At 40.7% G+C, this 22,622-nt stretch overlaps 2 protein-coding genes and 1 long non-coding RNA gene across 4 annotated transcripts in view; 2 read left to right on the top strand and 1 right to left on the bottom strand.

The window, feature by feature from the left end:
- Positions 1-465, top strand: part of pygma (phosphorylase, glycogen, muscle A) — a 35,083-nt gene extending 34,618 nt beyond the window's left edge. For both annotated transcript variants that reach the window (XM_088320417.1, XM_088320419.1), the window contains exon 20: positions 40-465. In XM_088320417.1, the coding sequence (XP_088176543.1) occupies positions 40-189 (150 nt within the window). In that variant the 3' untranslated portion in view covers positions 190-465. The remainder of the gene's footprint in view (positions 1-39) is intronic.
- Positions 245-16,778, bottom strand: LOC148349379 (uncharacterized). Its single transcript, XR_015847189.1, has 4 exons — positions 16,632-16,778; positions 16,110-16,176; positions 15,803-16,011; positions 245-295 (listed from the first exon to the last, which is right to left on the bottom strand). It is a non-coding gene; the product is annotated as an uncharacterized LOC148349379 (long non-coding RNA).
- slc22a6l (solute carrier family 22 member 6, like) lies at positions 15,786-20,846 on the top strand. Its single transcript, XM_088320421.1, has 10 exons — positions 15,786-16,281; positions 17,163-17,266; positions 17,333-17,487; positions 17,552-17,720; positions 18,182-18,305; positions 18,378-18,493; positions 18,567-18,781; positions 19,778-19,886; positions 20,227-20,430; positions 20,488-20,846. The coding sequence occupies exons 1-10, from the start codon at positions 15,904-15,906 to the stop codon at positions 20,573-20,575; spliced, it is 1,662 nt and encodes a 553-aa protein (XP_088176547.1). The 5' UTR covers positions 15,786-15,903; the 3' UTR covers positions 20,576-20,846.
- Positions 20,847-22,622: the final 1,776 nt, after the last annotated feature.

Genomic DNA, 22,622 nt, shown 5'->3' with positions numbered 1-22,622 from the left:
GTCTTAATAATCATTGCCCTTAATGTTCTCTTTAACCAGAACCCCAAGGAATGGACCAAGAAGGTGATCCACAACATAGCCGGATGCGGCAAATTCTCCAGCGACCGCACCATTGCTCAATACGCCCGCGAGATCTGGGGGATGGAGCCCACGCTGGAGAAGCTTCCCGATCCCGAAAACCTTATTTAAAATCAAAATTGGCATCATCTGAAACTGGTCTTAACTCCCGAGGTAGAAGATGTGCCGGCGTGCCAAAGTCCTTCCCGGAAGAATCATTAGTTGTTTCCAATGAAATCTGCAAAGAAAAGCATCGATCAGCAATTTTCCCGTGATTTGCATCAGCAAAACTGGAAGAGATTGTTATTTAGAAGCTGTGAATCCATCTTGTGACTTGCTCATCCTGGGGAGCAGAACCCCAACAGCACTCGCACCCAAATTCATTCTGAATAAAATATCTGAAAAATACATCAACGACCTGAGGATCTGCTCTTTCTCGAATTTTCAGTAGGGGGGAGCGACACTGGGGATTTTGATATCGATCTAACTCAAGTAAATACATAGTAGTATCGAATCCATTGATACCAAGCTGACACTGATTTGTTTTGCTTGGAAATGTCATGATCATTGAATATTTAAACTCTTCCTCCTTTGAGACAAATTTGAGCCACTAAAATGTTTGATTTTTTTTTAATAAAATAACTACATTGCCCAGCACGGCGGCGCAGTGGTTAGCGCATGTGCAGCACAGTTCATGTCATGGGAACCTCCTGCGTGGGTTCAAATCCAGCTCCAGACTTCCTGTGCAGAGTTTGTATGTTCTCCCCGTGCTTGTGTGGGTTTCCTCCGGGCACTCCGGTTTCCTCCCACATTCCAAAAACATGAATTTTTAGGTGAATTGGCCAGTCCAAATTGTCCCTAGGTGTGAATGAGCGAGTGAGTTGTCTGTCCCCGTGTGCCCTGCAATTGGCTGGCCACCAGTTCAAGGTGTCCCCTTCCCACTGCCCGGAGATGGCTGGGATGGGCTCCAGCATTTTCAGAGCGAAGGCCGGTAAAAGCTGCTGGAACTACACCTGAGGAGAGTGATATGTTTTTAATATTTAGAACTGAAGGTCCAAGGACCCCAAAAAGACCTTTAATCAGCGAACCCGGAAGAGGGTCAAACAGGCAAGTAGACTGTTTGGCCGTATTCACCACCTGTTTAAGATTATCGAGTGACGGTTCACTAAATCGGAAAAAACAACTAATATACCTCAGAAATGTAAACAAAGTGTCAATTGTCTCTCATTGCTATGACGACGACGGAATAACAGATTTTTTGTTAAGGAAAACTAACATTCGCATTCATGTTTGATGCTATTTGCTCTCTGTAGGGCGATCTTTGTTTAAGGATTGTATTCAAATTGTGGTGTTGCCACAGTGGCAGACCACTTTACCACACATATTACACCTGCTATTGTTTTTTTCTGTAGCAACAAAAATCCTCCACATCATTCTGCACGTCCTGTTTCCCTCTGTCATTTTTAGCTTATGATAGGGGTGTGTTCATATATTTGGTCTTCTTTTTCGCCTGGCAGGCGGGATGCAACAGCAGGCCAGGGTGCAAAAGTGTGCCTGTCAGTCACACACCCAACCATAAACTTACAGTGGCCAAGTAAGCTGGGTGAGAGAGAGAATGGCTGTGCTATATACATACGGTGTTTTAAGCGAATTGGTGGAGAAGAGTATTAATCCAGGACAAGAGTAGTGATAAGATCAAAGTACTTGCTTAATATCGATGACATTGATATTTGGATTGATCCACCCGCCCTTAATTTTCAGCTCTTTTGCATATTGATGTGAATCAAACTTTGAGAGTTTATATTAATCACAAAGTGGGGCAATAATGTCAACGCTGAAAATGTGGATTTTTTTCAAAACGGAACAATAAACAGGAAACGCAGAGCGTACGTGCATTAATTTGCATTTTAATGAGCAACGCCGACAGTTTATATCACAGAGACATTTCTGCCTGAGAGAAAATATATTGTTGGCACTGATTAATGTATTCTTGTTTGTTTGGCGATACGATCAGTCTGGATTGTTTGTTTAGGGGCGGGAGGGAGGCGGGGTGGTCCTAGTACTGCCAATACATGTAGTATTGGTAATACTTGTCCTATCGGTATTGCTCGTAGTACTGCTTGTAATTGTAGTACTCTCTTGCAGGATTTCCAACTTTCTGACCTGGATATCAAATGTCGTTGATTCTGTAGTTTTGTGGATGCCTGAAAACACTGAAAAAACAAATGGTAGTTATTCCATAGCAAGGGTCTCAAAGTCATGGGCAGGGGGCCAAATGTAACCCTTAAGAGGAGGTTTGAGGTCACCGCCTTAATATGAAAAAGAAAAGAAAAAATAATAGAAGTAAAGTCTAGTCATGTTTATTTGTGACACCCTTAATCACAAAGAGTCTCAAAGGGCTGCACAGACCACAGATTATTGCAAACCACAGACTATTATTACATCATCCCCTGATCTTAAACCTAGATGAGGGAAAAGAAAAACTCAAAAACCTCAACATGAGGAAAATGAAGAAACCTTGAGAAGGGACTGCACATGAGGTAATCCCCCTTCCAGGATGAACAGGCTGCAATGGATGTGGCGATAACAAATAATAAACAGATATCGTCAACATAAAATATAGGTTATTAAAATGTTATAGAATAGAAGTGTGTTTTAAGCTTAGATTTAAACATTTTCACTGAGGTTGCAGATTGCATCTCAGGGGGAAGAGCATTCCACACTACCAGGGCCCGAATGGAGAATCCTCTCGAACCTGCGGATCTCGAGGTAAAACAGTAAAGATTCAGATTCAGATTCAGATTCAGATATACTTTATTGTCATTCTAGTACACGTGTATACAGAACGAAATGTCGATACATCTGACCCGCACAGTTTCCTTGAATGTACAGACATAAATAAAATGTTGTTTTGAGTTGGAGTATTGAAGTACTAATAATATACTAAATAATTATGGCTATGTATAGTATTTTACAGTAGTGCAAAGAGTGCAAGAGGAGCAGCTAACCAGATGTGCAAAATGGGCAGTCAGGTAAACAAGTCAGGTAAACAGTAACAATAACACTGTAGGAGAACAGGTGTGCAAGGAGTGGCTAGCTATAAAAAACTGCAAGTAGTGAAAAAAAGTCAAACAAAACCAGCAGATGTACAGATTAGCAGCAGTTTAGACTTACTATGTGTTTGATTGACCATTTAACAGTCTAATGGCCAGGGGGACAAGACTATTGTGGAACCTGGTGGTCCTGCACCGTACACTGCAGTACCTCTTCCCAGAGGCTAGCAGAGTGAACAGTCCATGATGGGGATGAGAGGGGTCCCTGATAATGTTCTTGGCTTGGGATAAGCAGCGATGATTTTCTCTGCTGTCCTCGTCACCCTCCTCACACTACCCCAGTTGGAAGCGCTGCAGCCTCCACACCACACAGAGATACAGCTGGTCAGGATACTCTCTATGGTGCCCCTGTAGAATGTGATGAGGGAGGGTGGGGGAAGTGGGCTCTCCTCATCCTCCGCAGGAAGTACAGGCGCTGCTGTGCCCTCTTCACCAGTGATGCAGTGTTCACGGACCAGGTGAGTTTGTTTGTGATGTGCACCCCTAGGTACTTGATGCTGCTGACAACCTCCACAGCCTTGTTGTTGATGAGAAGTGGGGCATGGTTGGGCTGGTTTTTCCTGAAGTCGATAATGATCTCTTTAGTTTTGTCAACATTCAGGACCAGGCTGTTGTCCCTGCACCAGCCCACCAACTGCTCCACCTCCTCTCTGTAGGCCAGGTCGTTGTCGTCCCTGATGAAGCCCACCACTGTTGTGTCATCCGCAAACTTCACGATGTGGTTTGTGGCTGACCTAGGGACGCAGTCGTGTGTCATCAGGGTGAACAGCAAGGGGCTCAGGACACAGCCTTGGGGGGAGCCCGTGCTGAGGGTGATGACATCGGAGATGTTCTGACCAATCCGCACTGACTGGGGTCTGTCAGTGAGGAAGTCCAGCAGCCAGTTCCGCAGGGGGATGTTGAAATCCAGGAGTCTCATTTTGTCTACCAGGTGTTGTGGGATGATGGTGTTGAATGCTGAACTGAAGTCCAGGAACAGCATCCGCACATGGGTGTTCTTCTCTTCTAGGTGTGTCAGGCTCAGGTGAAGCGCAGATGAGATGGCATCCCCGGTGGAGCGGTTTGTCCAGTAGGCAAACTGAAAGGGGTCGAGTGAGGAGGGGAGACTGGAGGTGATGTGCTCTTTAACCTCTCTCAAAGCACTTCATTATGATGGGAGTCAGTGCAACGGGCCGGTAATCGTTCAATTATAAGATCTGGGGGTTTTTTTGGCACTGGGATGATGGTGGCAATCTTGAAACATGATGGTACCGTGGCTTGGTCTAGCGAGGTGTTGAAAATGTCTGTTAGTACACAAGCCAGCTGATCGGCGCACAAGAGGAAACGAAAAAATGAAAAAAATAGCAAGGGCGAATACAAAGATGAGACGAAAAATAAAGAAAAAGTCGAGAAAAAATGAAGGAAAAAAAGAAAATTCCCAGCCCCACATCACTCTCTACAAACGAGCTAAATTGGTCCGTAGCCGGCTCCTTTTGTTCAAAGAGTGCTCAAAGAGCCATAATGTTTGTGAACACCACATCACTATCTTGAAAGAAGCTAGCCCTTGATTGGTAGCGGAGCCAGCTCCCGTCGTTCACTTTAAAGAGCCGGTTCATAAAGCTGTTACATTTGCATACGACACATCAATATCTCTAAGGGAGCTAGATCTTCATTGGTGCATAGCTGGCTACCTTCGTTCACTTCAAAGAGCCCGCTTACAGAGCCGTTACATTTGCAAACACCACATAACTATCTTGAAGTAAGCAAGGCTCTTGATTGGTAGAGAGCCGTCTCTCGTTGTTTACTTCTAAGAGCGCTCGAAAAGCTGTTACATTTGCAAACGACACATCACTATCTTGAAGAAAGCTAGTTCTTTATTGGTGGGGGGCCGTCTCTCGTCGTTTACTTCTAAGAGCGCTCGAAAAGCTGTTACATTTGCAAACGACACATCACTATCTTGAAGAAAGCTAGTTCATTATTGGTGGGGAGCTGGTTCCAGTTATTTACTTTAAAGAGTTGGCTCATAGAGCCATTACATTTGCGAACGACACATCAATATCTCGTTGGGAGCTTGTTCTCGATTGGTGGGGAGCCGCTTCCAGTCATTCACTTTAAAGAGCCGGCTCATAGAACTGTTACATTTGCCAACCTCACATCAGTATCTCAAAGGGAGCTAGCTCTTGATTGGTACGTAGCCGGCTCACGTTCTTCACCTCAAAGAACTGGCTCATAGAGCTGCTACATTTGTCAATGCCACATCAATATCTCATAAGGGGCTTGTTCTTGATTGGTGGGGAGCTGGTTCCAGTCCTTTAATTTAAAGAGTTGGCTCATAGAGCCATTACATTTGCGAACGACACATGCCTACTTTGGAGGGAGCGGGCTCCTTATCGGTGGGAGCCGGATCCCATTGTTCCCTTTGAAGAGATGGTTCACGGCACGTGTTCCAAGAACCATCCTAGACATACTTTACAACCACAGTATGTTAAAGGCCTGTAAATCATTGATACATGGATAGAAACATGTGAACACACATACCACATAGCAGATATTGAATATGTAAGAAACATAGTTTGAAAGGTTGAAAGGTTTTCATAAAAAATCACCGCAGACAAGAGGTCAAAGTTAAAAGTTTGTAACTGGTGACAGATTGAGACGCCGGAAAGGGCTAATGTGTGACTACACTCAAAGTCACGTTTGACTACTGCAACAAAACGGAAAAAAAACGTGTCTCTTCCAGGAGACACACTGGATTTTACAAGTTTAAAGTTCAAAACCAAAGATTTTAATGTGCAGTAATGCGCATAACAATGGTCTGCATTTATGTATCATTTATATAGCGCTTTTCAAGTCAATGAAGACCTCCAAAGCACTTTACAATGTGCTTCACACTTTTCCACATACAAATACCCAAATTTAAACCCTTTTCAGGCCGTATTAAACCTGGCAACTCTCAATTGTTGTCAGCATCAAAATCTTTGTGTTCATATCGGCTACATCGAGGGGTCTCAAACCCATAGACCGGGGGCCACTTACTCTCTAACGTGATCACACAATGGTGGTCACTCACTGGCTGCCTACACATTCTGAATCGCTGGATAGAGGAAGCAAAACAAGGGGGGCTCCTTGATGTATGGACAAATATCTGATCAGAGGCACAGTGATGATTCATCATACTAAATATATTCCAAAGGCTTGATGCTTACTGATCAACAGATAGATAGATAGATAGATAGATAGATAGATAGATAGATAGATAGATAGATAGATAGATAGATAGATAGATAGATAGATAGATAGATAGATAGATAGATAGATAGATAGATAGATAGATAGATAGATAGATAGATAGATAGATAGATAGATAGACAGACAGACAGACAGACAGACAGACAGACAGATAGATAGATAGATAGATAGATAGATAGATAGATAGATAGATAGATAGATAGATAGATAGATAGATAGATAGATAGATAGATAGATAGATAGATAGATAGATAGATAGATAGATAGATAGATAGATAGATAGATAGATAGATAGATAGATAGATAGATAGATAGATAGATAGATAGATAGATAGATAGATAGATAGATAGATAGATAGATAGATACTTTATTCATCCCCGCAGGGAAATTCACAACAGCGCCAAAGCCTTTAGGATAGTTCATTTGAATAAAAAGTAAAAAAGATTTTAACGTTTTGGCACTCAGGCACAATGCTACTGAGAACAATTTTCTACATTTTGGCACTGAATTAGTTATTTGAGTTCGAGATCCCTGGACATGACATAAAATTCTATATTTTACACTTTTTCATTAAACGCAAAATAAAATTGTCAAACAAACAGAAATGACAAAAATAGCACTGATGTTATTGTTCATATCAAGAACAAATATAGTAATCGCTGTAGTTTTGGCAACATTAGATGTTTTGGGATTCAAAAGCTAGCCAAATAAAGGACAGCGAAAACCTACCCCGTTAAAAAGCAAGTTAGAAATAGATACAGTGTCTTGCGAAACTATTTGCCCCCCTTGAACTTTGTGCCCTTTTGCCACTTTAAGACTTCAAACATAAAGATATTAAACTGTAATTTCTTGTGAAGAATCACCAATAAGTGGGACACACTTAATTGGATGTTTTAACATGTTTTAACAAATTAAAACTAAAAAGTGGGTGTGCAAAATTATTCATCCCCATTGAGTCAATACTTTGTAGCGCCACCTTTTTGCTGCAATTACAGCTGTAAGTCGCTTGGGGTATGTCTCTATCAGTTTTGCACATCATACACTGATATTTTTGCCCATTCCTCCTTGCAAAACAGCTCGAGCTCACTGATGTTGGATGGAAAGCGTTTGTGAACAGCAGTTTTCAGTTCTTTCCACAGATTCTCAATTGAATTGAGGTCTGGACCTTGACTTGGCCATTCTGACACCTTGATATGTTTTGGGTGAACCACTCCATTGTAGCTTTTTCTTTATGTTTTGGATCATTGTCTTGTTGGAGGACAAATCTCCGTTCCAATCACAGGTCTTTTGCGGACTCCATCAGGTTTTCTTCCAGAATGGTCCTGTATTTGGCTCCATCCATCTTTCCATCATATTTAACCATCTTTCCTGTCCCTGCTGAAGAAAAGCAGGCCCAAACCATGATGCTGCCACCACCATGTTTGACTGTGGGGATGGTGTGTTGAGGGCGATGAGCTGTGCTGCTTTTACACCAACTATAACGTCTTGCATTGTTGCCCAAAAGTTCAATTCTGGTCTTATCTGGCCAGATCACCTTCTTCCACATGTTTGGTGTGTCTCCCAGGTAGTTTGTTGCAAACTTTAAACAACACTTTTTATGGTTATCTTTAAGAAATGGCTTCCTTCTTGCCACTCTTCCAGAAAAGCCAGATTTTGACAGTATACGACTTATTGTTGTCCTATGGACAGATTCTCCCACCTCAGCTGTAGACCTATGCAGTTCATCCAGAGTGATCATGGGCCTCTTGGCTGCATCTCTGATCAGTTTTCTCCTTGTATGAGCTGAAGGTTTAGGGGGACGGCCCGATCCTGGTAGATTTACCAGCTCAGTAGCCTAGATGGTAGTGTGCCCGCTTTGAGACTGGGAGGTCGCTGGTTCGCGCCTCGGCCGAGACATACCTAATTGGTATAATGGCGGCGCCCTCTGCTGGCTGCGGCTGCATCGACTCGCTACAACGGGTCAGGTGTATCGACATTTCGTTCTGTGTACATGGTTACAAAGAATGACAATACAAAGGAAATTATTATTAATTATTATTATTATTTGCAGTGGTCTGATACTCCTTCCATTTCAATTTTATCGCTTGCAGAGATCTTCTTGGGATGTTTAAAGCTTGGGAAATCTTTTTTTTTATCCAAATCCAGCTTTAAACTTCTCCACAACAGTATTTCGGACCTGCCTGGTGTGTTCCTTGCTCTTCATGATGCTCTCTGTGCTTTAAACAGACCTCTGAGACACACAGTGCAGGTGCATTTAAACAGAGACTGGATTACACACAGTTGGATTCCATTTCTCATGGTTAGTCATTTAGATCAACATTGAAACATTCAGAGATCCTCACTGAACTTCTGGAGTTTTCTGCACTAAAGGTAAAGTGGCTGGATAATTTTGCACACCCACTTTTTTGTTTTTTTATTTGTTAAAAAAGTTTAAAATATCCAATAAAGTGTGTTTCACCTCATGATTGTGTCCCACTTATTGTTGATGCTTCACAAAAAATTACAGTTTTATATATTGATGTTTGAAGCCTGAAATGTTGCAAAAGGTCACAAAGTTCAAGGGGGCAAATAGTTTCACAAGCCACTGTAAATAAAAGGTTCAGAGGACATTTGAATCCAACATTAAACACTGATATGAAATACATTCTAGCAAATATTTGATCATATAAGTAAATTAGCAAATTAAAATATTTTGATTAGCAAGCGATGATGTCTTATCTCCTATTTTTATAAAGTCTTGTATTTTTAGTTTTTGTAAAGACATCATAGACTTCATGGTGAATACCGATAGCCAGTCTTTGGTCATTGCTCAGTGTGGGCAGAAAATGAATGCAAGAGTAGACGACAGACAGAACCTGGGATTATGATAGCGATCGTTAGCAAGACATTGGAGAACCCAATCTCTCCCTTTCTTCGTTTTGACTCCACCCGGTGACGGTGTGATTCAGAAAGGATTAAAAACCCGATCCAAATAAATTTTGGTAAGTTTTGTTGCCGTCTCGCTTACCGTAGATCGTTTTGATGCACTAAAAAAACATTGCTAATGGTAACGGATGATAACATTTAAATTAAATTTGCTTGAATTCCTTTCAATATTGAATGATTCTGATTGATTCATTAATTTATATAGTTACTTGACTTGCCCATTCTGTGTAAAGTCATTAAAATAGCTCGAGTAGTCTTCCCTTTAATGTTCCTTGACACGTAGTCGCTGTTAGCTAAGTGCTTACATTGTTAAAGTTTATTCTTTAAAAAAAGAATTACCGTATTTTCCGCACTATAGGGCGCACCGGGTTATAGGGCGCACCCCCAAAAAATAGTTTTTGGTCCTATATCTTTCATAGATGAGGCGCACCGGATTATAAAGCGCTACAATGGGAACGTCGACAAAACAGTCAGATGATTCAGTCCAACTGATTACCCCCTTAACATTCCCAAAGCTTGCAAAGAAGCAAATACGTGTCGTAGACACGTGCGGATGCGGTGTCCGTACGATGTCACTCAAATGTATCATTTCAAATATCATTCGGAAGGTTAAAGTCTTGGGATTCAAGAAATGCCAAACATTTCTAAGTTTCTATTTTCTTTTTCGCTCGCAACTTTACTGTGCATATGACAATAAACACTTGGAATTGAGTTGAATTCACTCAACTCATCACAGCAACATCAAGATCGTTCTAAAACAAGATACCGGGAAAATATAAAGCCGCATAGCTCACCTAATTTCTCACGTTCAATAATGATACGCAATCATGGTCTTCTTACAACCGTGAGTGAAGTAAATCCAGGAGAGTAAATTATTTGCAAATACCGACTAATAAAACATGTTTCTTTATGGTGTACTTTAGCAAGCTTGCTAAGCTTGCTACGCCATTGCTAAACTCGGCCAATTGCAGGGTTTGTTTTGGCCATCTAGCCAATCCGAGGCTCCGAATAACTTCAGCCAATAGCGATCGATTTAACGGATGATTGACTCATCTTTTTTGGCCAATTGCAGAATTTGTTTCAAATGATGATTGACACATTGGTTAGCCAATGAAACGCCGGTAAAAAAATCCCAGCATACACCGCGGACTACTTGGCGTTCGGGGGAAAATCTAGTCGGCGGTGGCAAGTTAGTTGCAAGACTTTGCGAATTAATTTTGTTCCATAAATAAGGCGCACTGTATTATAAGGCGCATGGTCAGCTTTTGAAAAAAATTAAGACTTTTAGGTGCGCCTTATAGTGCGGAAAATACGGTATGTCTTTTGATTGCCTATTTCAAAGGCCTGTTATCCCCCAAAATAGAAATAAAACAGGTTTAGTAGTCAAGTCAGGTCATGTTTGTTTATATAGCCCTTAATCACAGAGTCTCAAAGGGCTGCACAGACCACAGATTATTGCAAACAACAGACTATTTTTACACCACCCCCTGATCTAAAACCTACATGAGGGCAAGGAAAAACTCAAAAACATCAAAATGAGGAAAATGAAGAAACCTTGAGAAGGGACTGCACATGAGGTTACCACCCTTGCCTTCATGTAGGTTTTAGATCAGGGGATGGTGTAATAATACTCTAATTTGCAATAGGCTGTGGTCCGTGTATCCCTTTAGGACTCCTTGTGATGAGGGTCTATACAATTAGGTATGACTTGACTGGACTTGAAATGTTGTCCATCTTCTTGTTCATTAAATTACTAGCCTTTGCTTGAATTCATTTAATTAATTTTCTAGTGTTTCCTCTATTAATTTCAGCACTCGTCTAACTAGAACTAGTCTAGTAGCTTTTCTTCCCTCTGCCCAACATAGGTGCTTCATATGACTCTCGCAGCTGAATCCACTTTTTTTTTTTGCTGTGTTTTGGTGCACTCGCAGCTTGATTCAGACTGACATTTCCCGCTGTTTGTTGCACAAGTGCACACATTCCTCAAAATTACTCAGAAGAAGCAAGACTTAGAGGTTGTGCTCCAATATTAGCAAGATGATATTCTTTCTAGATAGTCAAAATCGTTCTTCAAATACATAAGAAAAAATCGTCAGACGATGATGGTAGCACCAAGAACATTTGCATAAATCGGTAAACTTGAAGGGAGTGGAAGATCTGCCCACTTTTGCTCCCCCAGCCCCAAGAGACTTTGACCGCCCTAACCGAGTAAGCTAGAAAGCCGTTAATACTTGCAGCAGCCAAGGCTCGGTAACATTTCCATAATCCAAAGTTGGGAAGTTCACAGCCGAATCGTATGAATATGTCGCTGCCACAAGGACTTCTTTCATTTTTTTGTCAACGAAAGGAGTTCTAAGCTAGATGTAATTACTCCATCCTGTAGGTAAGTCATTAATGCAGTGTTTTTCAAGTAGTGTGCCATGGAAACTTGCCCAATTTTATCTTTGCAAAAACACTCAATTTTCGATTGAATTCTAAATAAAAAAAGTTACAATCTAGTCACAGAGAGATCATTTTTAAGATGGCATTGCAAATCATAATGAAATCAACCAAACAAGGTAAAACTCTTGCACATCAATTTGCAGATTTTAATGATTATTTTCTTATTTGAAATAATGTAACACAAAGTTTTTTTTTTTTCATTTTTGCTCAATTTAAGTTTTAATTTTGACGATTATTGTGCATTGATGTTCATTGTTTTGACTATTATGCACCGTTTACATCAGGGGTCTCCAACTGAAATTGAGTTGGGGGCCGCTGAAGCTATAATCCGGGTAAAGTCGGGCCAAAGGGGTTTTCACAAACACAGCGCTGATAATAACATTCTGCTGTTCTTAAAGGGACAGTGTTTTATGTTTATCTAGTAGATGTCGCTGCAATTTGTAGTGCAACCAAAAAAAAAGAGTCCAAGGAAGACTAAAAACAAGAGACTGAAAGTGTGTACAAAACGTTCTCTTTCAATTTTTACCTAGCCTTTCTTAAAGAAAGACAAAAAGAAGGGATTGTTTTTGTTTTAATGAATGAGATATAGGGAATATAGGCAATGAAGGAAAGAAGGAATAAAAAGAAAAGTAAGGGAGGATAAAGGAAAAAAGGAAGATGGAGAAAAAGAAAGAAAAGAGAAAAGAAAGGAATTAAAGAAAAAAAGACAAACATGAAAAAAACGAATTTTCTATCTTTTTTCTTTTCATTTTTCTCTTTTTCTATTTTGTATTTTATTTTCTTGAGCTTTACTTTTTGTCTTATTTGTTTTTATTTATGTTCCCTTTCCTTCTCCCTTTTCTTCTTTTCATTGTTATTTATGTATTTTTTTTTCTTATTTCTCTTTTAAAATTAATACGGTGCATTTTGGCAACTTAAAATCTCCGTATTTTGTCTTTTTTCGTTGTGCTTTTAGCACTGGTTTTCTGTACAACAGAATACAGTGACATCTAATGGAAATGGAATAGAGAAAACTCTAATCTGAAAGCTGCTCACTGGCAGAGAAGACCTTTATATAAGGGCAGAGGCCTCAAACCATCACCCTGGTGGCCGCGAGTTTCAGACCCCTGGTTTACATCATTGTCACTAATCGTATTGCTATTCCTTGAATTTCACACCCTTTTAGTTCGGATTCGCTTTTTCTAACCAAGGAAATTTCATTTAAAACTATGGTCAAAGGATAGGACAGGTTTGGGCTCTCTCCCCAGGTCACTTTGCCAGTTTATAATCCATTGACGTCTTCTCTCCTTATGTTAAGTGTCTACTATAATATAGCCTTAAAAATAGTCCTTAGAGCCGCATATTGTACATCTTTGGGAGGGCTTTTGAAAAGGTTGGATTTTTTTTTTATCTGAGATTTGGGCTCTCCAGTTCTACTTGCAAGCTCAAAATCCATCAAATTTCCTTTTTGTGACCTAAGAGACTTCATAAAAAGAAAAAAGCAAATTCATTAAGAACAGGTTGGAATTTCTTTTCTGAGGCTCTCTTCTTTTATCTTGCAGCTTTAAAAGCCATTGATGTCTTCTCTCTTAATTTTGAGTGTCAACTAAACAATCTTATCAGTGTAGTGAGATTTATTTTTACTATCAGTTGAATGCCTTAATGCAAAATATCATAAGTAGTTTGCATTTCAAGCAAGGCTGAGAAATAAAATGGGATTTTTTCTTGGATTTTGTTGGGGAACGTTTATTTTCAGGTTGATGTTTGCTGGAGCGTGACTGGAAACATTAGGCATTTTGCAGCCTTTCTTTAAAGGACCAAAACAATATGTTCAATACTAGTAAACGTGGAAACCATTACTGTTTCGTGTTTGGGAGAAACCCCTACCTAAAAAACGCCCTGGAGAGGGATGAGCACAGCCAGGCTGTGCTTGCCCAAGATGCATCACAGGAAGTGGTGCCCCAATGACTAAGCTTGGGGAGTAAAGGAATACATGTAATGGTGTTATGTTATCAGGATATAATTGTTTTTTTATGTTATTCCGTTGCAGTTTCATAAAAAGACGTAACACAATTACAGGTGTGTTTCGTAAAAGTAAGGATTACTTTGCACGATTACAATTGTATTTAAAAGGTTTTAAATGTTGCACACTACACGGGACAATATTGAAGTCCGGTGTGCGTTACTTTTAACTCTTTTTATTCTTCTTCGTCTTCGTTTTAGTTTTGTTTACATTCACCATGTCCAATCGATCCTTTCTCTCAGCGGTCTCGTTCAGATTACACACACTCAGCACACTCATGACTATGCCCCCTCTCTACCCGTGGAGCTGCCAATGTGCCTGACTACAAAATATGACTATATGACTCCAGACGTTGCAAAACTAACAGGAAAGTGCAATATAATTAAAGTGCAACCAGCATCCATCATCAAACAAGTATGAACAAAATAAATGAAATGAAATGATGCATGCAATTTAATGCCTGGTAGCATGTGCCCTCTTTCTAAGCATCTTCAAGTAGATGGAAGTTATTGGGCCTGAACCCGGTCTGAGTTTTGGCTTAAAACGTCAATCATTAAGACGGACCGGGCTTCTCTTTCGCGTTTTTTTTTTTTTTCTTCGTGGATGATTTGCTTAGCATGGGCTTACTTTAACTGAAGTAAATATTTAGATGACTGTTTTCACTTCTACCTGAGTAATATTATATTATACCTGCACTTAACAGTTATGTTATTCAGATAACTGTCATGAAGAACATGTTTACCAAACTATCAGTTAAACTCCAAATCACAAAATCCACATACATTTTCATCCTCAGGGTCACGATAGAAGATGCACCGCTTCCTCTTTCCACCTCTATGCCCCCTACGTCAGACATCTTCTTGCTTACAAGCTTTACCAACTTTTTTTTCTCTTTTCGGCTGCATATTTCACTGTTTGCATCTTGTAATCTGCAGAATTTTTCTGAAGCGTTGATTTCAGCAATGCACTTCGAAGTGCACACTTGATTTGACGGACACATGTGTCCTACACTTACATATTCATACTGTGCTCATACATGAATTGTGTCTTTTATAATTTCAATTATTGACACTAAAGAGACAGAGAGACATAACAAGAAATCTTAGAGTGTGTTGGAAATTTAGAAAATAAACTGTATTGGGTTAATGAGAATGATGTGCTTTTAGTGTGAACTAAAATAAAGCATATATTTTCCGCCATGTAAAAGAGAATGATTTATCTTTGCTCAATGTACTTTTTTGTTGGACTCATGCAACTACTTCACAATGGTTTCCTCTATTTACTTTTCATGGTTACATCGTTCTTTTATCTGAAACTAAATGTTTTATCGATATTTGGTTTATTTTGTCTCTTATCAGCATATTTGGCATTGGAGTAATCCAAAAGTAATTAAGAGTCATCAAGTTTTAATACTACAATAGTATAGTATTTGGTTTACGTTACTGATAATATTTTTTCAACAGGTAATTAATAATTGAATCGGATCACATGACAATAGTAATCCTTCCAACCCTGCCAACGACCCAGGCGGTGAAGGAATCTGTGATCTCGGAGACACACAAAATGAAGAGAGAAGACATCAATGGAATTTAAACTTGTAAGGAGAACAGGGTAAAGATCCGACCTCAGATAAGAAACTCCAACCTGTGCTAAAAGCCCCTTCTTTTTATTTAATCTCCTCGGTTACGAAAAGCAGATCCACCATAAATGGTGTGGTAATCAAAGAACAGCAACAATAATGGCTGAGAGTGACAATAATGTAAACAATTCATAATTAAAACAACAAACAACATTGAGGTATTGCAGTTGACATGAGAAACATGCATCCTATGCAATCTTTTTTGCAGGTGCTTAATAGTAAAAACAGAATCATCTTATTCCAAACAGCTTTTGACATGACATATATTACATAATCCGACTTTACAAAAAAACAAAACTATAGACTATTTGAAAAAAACAATTAATGTAAACTGATAACTCTAAACACCTTCTTTTTTTCCTACAGGTATTGATTGACAGGATAACGTTGCTCACCTCTGCCACATAACCAGAAATGTTTCTGGGACTTCACCACTAGAAGAAGGTCTGGTGACATTGATCGTCTCGTTGATATCTGGATTTTTCTGTTCTGAGAAATGGCGTTTGGCGACCTTCTTGAGCAAGTGGGCAGCACCGGTCGCTTCCAAATCGTGCACGTAAGCCTGCTCTGCATGCCGGTGCTGCTGATGGCCAGCCACAACCTGCTGCAGAATTTTGTGGCGTTAGTGCCCCCTCACCACTGCAGCGCCCACGCCAATGTCTCTGGGCTGCCACTCAGCCCACAGGAAATCTTGACGCTCACCGTGCCAGTGGACCCGACGGGCAAGCGGCAAAGTTGCCAACGCTATGCTGCTCCGCAGTGGCACCTCCTGGAAAGGAACGGAACTCGGGATGATGTGGATGCCACTCTCCAGGGATGTCAAGAAGGATGGTCCTATGACATGAGCGGGATGACCTCCACCATCATCGTCGAAGTAAGGATGGGGGCTCTTTCCGGATTTGGGCATGGATTTCTATTTTGTTAATTCAAGTCAATTCACATCTATATTTATAGCTCTTAATCACAAAAAGTCTTGAAGGACTGCACAGGCCACAATTACAACATCCCCTAATCAGAAACCTGCATGCAGGCAGGGAAAACCTCAAAAACCCAGACTAAAAAACCTTGAGAAGGGGCCACACAAGAGATAATCCCTCTTCCAGGATGACCAGGCTGCAATGTATGTTGCTTGGGAAACAATACACTCAATATGGGCAATTTCAACAACACACATAGGTAACTAAAATTGTCCAAGAAGTCCAAGACAGTAACTACGCAGCTTACCATCTCTGCTAGCTGGTCAATGCAGACGATGCCATATCTCAGTTATTATATCAGGTATTGGTGCTGGTTTGCTGACTCATCCAACTTCGTTCTTGTTCCTCACACCGCCACGAGCCAGGCAGCAGAAAAAAATAGGAAAATAAAAGAATGAGGTTGGCATCAATCATAAGCAATGGAATATAAGTGTGTCTTAAGTCTAGATTTAAACATTTCCACTGAGGTTGCACAGCAAATCTCAGAGAGCAGTGCATTCAAACGCACCAGAGAACGCTCTTGATCCTGAGGATTTCCTCTTGGCTCTTGGAGTCACAAGTAGACCAGCATTTTCTGAGTGGAGGCTCCGAGCAAGAAAATAGGGCACGACTAAAGCAAAAAGATAAAAAGAGGCAAGTCCATGCAAACTCTTTTGTGTGAGTAAAAGAACCTTAAAATCCAATCTTAAAACAAACAGGGAGCCAGAGCAAGTCAGCTCAAATGAAGGGGATACGGTCAAACTTTCTTGTCCTAGTCAAAAGTCTTGCTGCTTTTCAGTGGGATTTGGTGTGCGATCTGCGATCCTTGAAGCAAATGGGCCAAACTGTCTACATGGGAGGAGTTCTCATGGGCTCCATCCTCTTGGGAACGCCTGCTGACAAGTGAGGGCGTCTCCGCTGAGTGGCTATTTTACTACAACGGCTTCTTCTTCACATGTTTTCTGGCAGGTTCGGCCGCCGCATCCTTTTGATCATCTCGCACCTACTGATGGCCGTCTCAGGCACCTGTGCCGCCTTCTCCACATCCTTTCCCGTCTTCTGCCTGTGCCGCTTTGGTTGCGGGATGGCTCTGTCAGGCCTGGGCCTCAACACCTTCTCTCTCAGTAAGCCATCTCGACGGGTCAACGCGTTGACTGTGGCTAAAACGCTGCTTCATTTCTAAAAAAGTTGTGGAGTGGATCCCGACCCGGGTCCGCACCGGAGTAGGTACGCTAACAGGTTACTGCTACACGGTGGGACAGTTGATCTTGGCAGGAGTGGCTTACTTCATTCGGGACTGGAGGTGGTTGACCTTGGCTGTTTCGTCACCATTTTACATCTCCTTCGTCTACTCCTGGTGAGATCTTCAAAATCCTGCTCATGCTTGCAAAGATTAATTAAAGAGCAGGCAACGTACTAAAAAAAGAAAAAAAAACATCTGAAACTTAATTGTGCTTCTTTTCTGACACTTTCTGTGTGCAAAACAACTCCAAAACACTTGTAAAAAAATATTTCTGATGATTGAGGAATAAAACAGAAAACGATTACAAGCAGCAGCACTGTCAAACAATCTTAATAACTTTGGTAACATAAACAAGCAGTTGCAAAATGTTTAGCAGTACAAAACGTTTTTTTTTTCATTTGTGCTTTCTAATGCACATGTAATTTCAGTTGCGACTATTATAAATAATTTTTACCTTAATTTTTACCTTTTACCTCAAAACGGTCAAAGCCGAGTCTGAACTTTTGGAACCCAGCTCAGTTTGATTTAGCAATTATGTCAGCGTGGAAGTCGGACTGTTAGTGCTTTTGTGTCAGGTGGTTTTCCGAATCTTCGAGATGGTTGGTCCTTAGCCAAAACTACGATCAGGCCATAAAGAACCTGAAGAGTGTGGCCAAAATGAACGGACGTCGCGAGGAAGGAGAGAAAATTGACATGAAAGTCAGTGAAAATATCAAACGGCCTTACCTGACCATTTTCTTGCCTTGAGGAAGACTTTCCTCTGTACTCTAGATGGTCCAAGAGTCCATGAAGAAAGAGATGGCCTGTGCAAGAGGTTCCTACACCGTCTTGGATCTGTTCCGGACTCCCACCATGCGATCCATGACCATTTGCCTCAGTGCCGTTTGGTGAGCAAATACATCTTGACAAGTAGTCTCCTTTAACAAAAGCCAAACTGTAGCTTTCGTCTTTCTCCCACAGGCTATCCACAAGCTTTGCCTACTATGGGCTGGCCATGGACCTCCAGAAGTTCGGGGTGGACATCTATTTAATCCAAGTCATCTTTGGGGCTGTAGACATTCCTGCCAAAGTGATCATCACCATCACCATGAGTTATATTGGGCGCCGGCCATCGCAGAGCGGTGCACTCATTATTGCTGGGATCACTGTGCTAGTCAACCTGGTAGTGCCATATGGTAAGGACAATGGTTTGAGGTTGCTCAGAAATGTCCTTATTTTTGAAGGACAAGCACAGTTTTTTTCAATGAAGATAACATGAAACTAATTAATAATACAATGTTAATGTGGTGAAAGACTATTTTCGCTGCAAATGACTGTTTTTAATGCAATATCTAAATACTGTAAGTGTATAGAGGCCCATTTCCAGCAAACAGCACGCCAGTGTTCTAATAGTACATTGTGTTAACGGATTGCGTTTGAACGCAAATGGATGATTAGAAAACCCCTGTGAAAGGATATTGGCGAAGCTAAAACAGTGTAGCTGGTTAGAGAAGCTATAAAACTGACTGAGCTAGTCGAGTATCAGGCTTATCCCTTTTGTGGGTGTGATTAAACATTCAGAAAGGGTATAAAAAGACAGCTTTTGTGCATAACTCGATTGGTGCCTTAAGAAATTGAAGCTATTTCATGTGAGCAATTGCCAAGAAACTGAACCTCTCCTACAACTGTCTGAACTACTCCCATCAGAGAACAGAAAAAAACGTCTCTTACCAGAGAAAGAACAAAAGTGGCTGGATGACAAGTTCATGAGAGTCTCTAGTTTGATAAATAGACTTCTTACTGTTCTCGAACGAGACACTTGGTTGAATAGTAGCCGCAAAACACCAGTGTCAACATCTTCAGTGAATAGGCAACTCCGAGATGCTGGCAGAGTGGCAAAGAAAAAGCCATATCTGGGATCTCTCCCCTTGTTCTCCTTGTAAGTTTATAATCATTTGGTGTCTTCTATCCTTATGTTTAGCGTCTACTAAGCTTAACAATTGGTCCTTCTAGCCGGATATTGTATGTATAAATGAAGATATTCTTATGGGAAAAAGAACCTAAGGCATTGGACATCTCATTTGATAAATAAAAGTGCGACTTTTTCATGAAAAACACTTAATTGGTTGACCCCAAACCTTTGGAGAAGTATATCATCAGAGCTCACAAAACGGGGACAATGTATTTCGCAGACCAGCAAACGCTGCGTACCTGCCTGGCCGTGGTTGGCAAAGGCTGCCTGGCGGCTTCCTTTAACTGCTGCTACCTTTACTCTGGAGAGCTCTTCCCAACCATAATACGGTAAGTCACTTGAGTTGTTTCAAAAAGGTGGAAATTGTAATGGGGAACATCAGCTGATTGGGACACTTTTTCACTTGAGCAGCATACACTGACAAACCGCGTTGAACGAGGACATAAATTACTGGGAGTTCAGATCAGCTGCAAACCAGGACTTCTAGAGAAAAGCAACAGCCGGATGGAAATGATTCAGTTTACAGTCACAGTATTTTCATTTGTGTGTTGACAAAATAAAGTCAGAAGATGAGCCGGATAATAACAACAGAATAAGCCATAAAACCAAAGGTGGATGAGGTCTTATTCGGGTTTCAGGTCTCTCACTGGTTTTGACTGTGCACCTCAGGCAGAACGGGATGGGCGTGGTCTCCATGATGGCTCGTATCGGGGCCATGGTGGCGCCCATGGTGCTGCTGAGCGGTGACTACATCCATTGGCTGCCAGGCTTCATCTACGGCGGAGCTCCCATCCTCAGCGGCGTGGCGGCCATCTTCCTACCGGAAACACTAGGATCGCCGCTTCCTGACACCATCCAAGATGTGGAGGACAGGTAAGACCCCCACTTTTTGCTAAATGGATATTTAGAAGTTGAATTCTCTGGATGCAGAGGATCCGGTCGACCTTCCAAGAAGCCGGCAAAGGAAGTGAACGCTATGAAAGATGTGCAAGCGGATCTCCTCAAGCAGGCCATCTGAACGCTTGCAAAAGGGCCAACTTTGGTGCTGCCGTTTCTTCTTCTAAAGGAGTGCTGGGATGACAAACTCCATACTAGATGAAAAAAGGTCAATTGTGGGAGAATGGGGACTAGCCTGAGGTCACTGAAGGATTCAGAGATCCTGAGGACTCTTTTATATGTAACTGAAATCAACTGTATTTCTTAATACAATTTAAATACTGCCTAAGTATTTGTATTCTGTATGCATTTGGAATGGCGAACAATAAAACTGTGTACTGATTTTAACAAGATTCTGAAAATCGCTTCTCATTTCACTATGTACAACAGAGTTGTCACATGTATTTTATCTCAGGGGCCACATGGTACAAAAAACAATTTCAGAGGGCCGGACTTGTATATGAATGGAATAAACAGTGTGCCTTAGCTGGAGCGCTAGGGGTATTTTGGGGGGCTCACAATTAAATAATGATTCAGGGATGTAGGATTTGATAATAAAACCGTTATTGCAGTGTTTTTTCCTCAATATTGTTTTTCTTTCACTAAGAATTTATCTTTTGTAGTGTATATCAACTGTGCATTTGTAAAAAAAAACACAAAAAAAAACACAAAAGCAATACAAGAATTGAATTAATTTCCACAACAGTTTACTTAACTCATGAAGACAACAATAGTTTACAAACACTTATTTAATGACTGCTTTTATCCAGGGGTGTCCAATCTTTTCATAAAGCGTGCCAGATTTGGTATACTGAATATGCATTCTTTTAATAGTCGCTAATAAATTCAACCTCCGTAAAAGGTTTGCAGTGCTTGGAGACCAGCGTAGCGACCTCGTAGCTTGCCTTTGTAGCATTTTCATTTGACCCGCAGGGTTTTTTGAAAAAGTGCTGCTGTGCCGTTAAAACAGCTTCCTTTTGCTTCACTTTTTCACAGCGTTCGTTTCCAGTTAGCTTTTTGTTGTCAGCATCTTTGGTCTGCCAGTGCCTCTCTATGTTAGATTCTTTGAAAGTAGCCACAGTCTCTTGGCAAATTAAACAGACGCAGTTGTTTGGGATTTTGGAAAAAAAAAAAAATCCAATTTCCACTTGTCCTGGAAGAGGCAGTCGTTACTGTAAACTTTTTCTTTTTAATTTACTAAAATTTTCACAGAAAGGCAAGGTTGGTGGCCTTTGGACTACTGCCATCATCTGGTGAAATTGTAGTTGTTTTTTTTTTTTGGTATGAATTTATTTTACGCTGCAGTCAACATTATTGGCGGGCCAAATACTATCAATTTTATGACAGATGCTACGGGCCAGTAAAAATTTGATCACGGGCCGTAACTGGACCCCGGGCCAGACTTTGGACATGCCTGGTTAAATCATTTTAATGTCTTTCTGGGTTTTTATTTTTATTTTAGGTAAAATAACACCAGGTTGGGTTTCCTCAATATTGTCTGGTTAAAAAAAATGGTAGTTCGCAAATAAAGCTACAGTGGGTGCTTTACAAGAGTCCTCTGCCCTTGGCAACATCTAGTGGACATATTCAAAACTGCAAGTTATGGTTTGATGCAGTCCGGCTTATTTTTTCGTGTGTTTCTCACACCATTGTATCACGAGCTACAAAAATGATGTGGCAGACCACATTTTTCCCGCATGTCATAAGTTTGACACATCTGACGTACAAGATAGAACTAGACTATATTGGAATTTAAGTCAATGTTGTGTTTTTCCACTAAATTAGCGATTGCAAAACAATTGTTTTTATTCTGATTAATGAAATAAAATGAACATTTCATGAATGAAACGAAATGCAACGCAACAGAAAACAAGTTAAACACATTTTTCAACTTTGGAAGGATTAGGAACGAACCGTAATGCTTCTGAGTTAACATTACCTAATACTAACCAACACCTACCTAACTGTTAGATTTCCAAGTCATAGACTCAGTCCACTACTGAAAAACATTTTTACTAGAAAATCAGCATGACTAGGCACTTGTGAGCTATTTTTATGACCAGTCCCGTGGGCTACTTAGCAGGCACCACTAACAGCACCACTAAGTTAGCATTTTCCCACTAGGTTAG

The sequence above is a fragment of the Urocampus carinirostris genome, chromosome 17 (assembly GCF_059441175.1).
Source record: "Urocampus carinirostris isolate Australia breed hairy pipefish chromosome 17, RoL_Ucar_1.0, whole genome shotgun sequence".
Classification (NCBI taxonomy): Eukaryota; Metazoa; Chordata; class Actinopteri; order Syngnathiformes; family Syngnathidae; genus Urocampus; species Urocampus carinirostris.
This window is presented reverse-complemented; position numbering and strand designations above follow the sequence as displayed.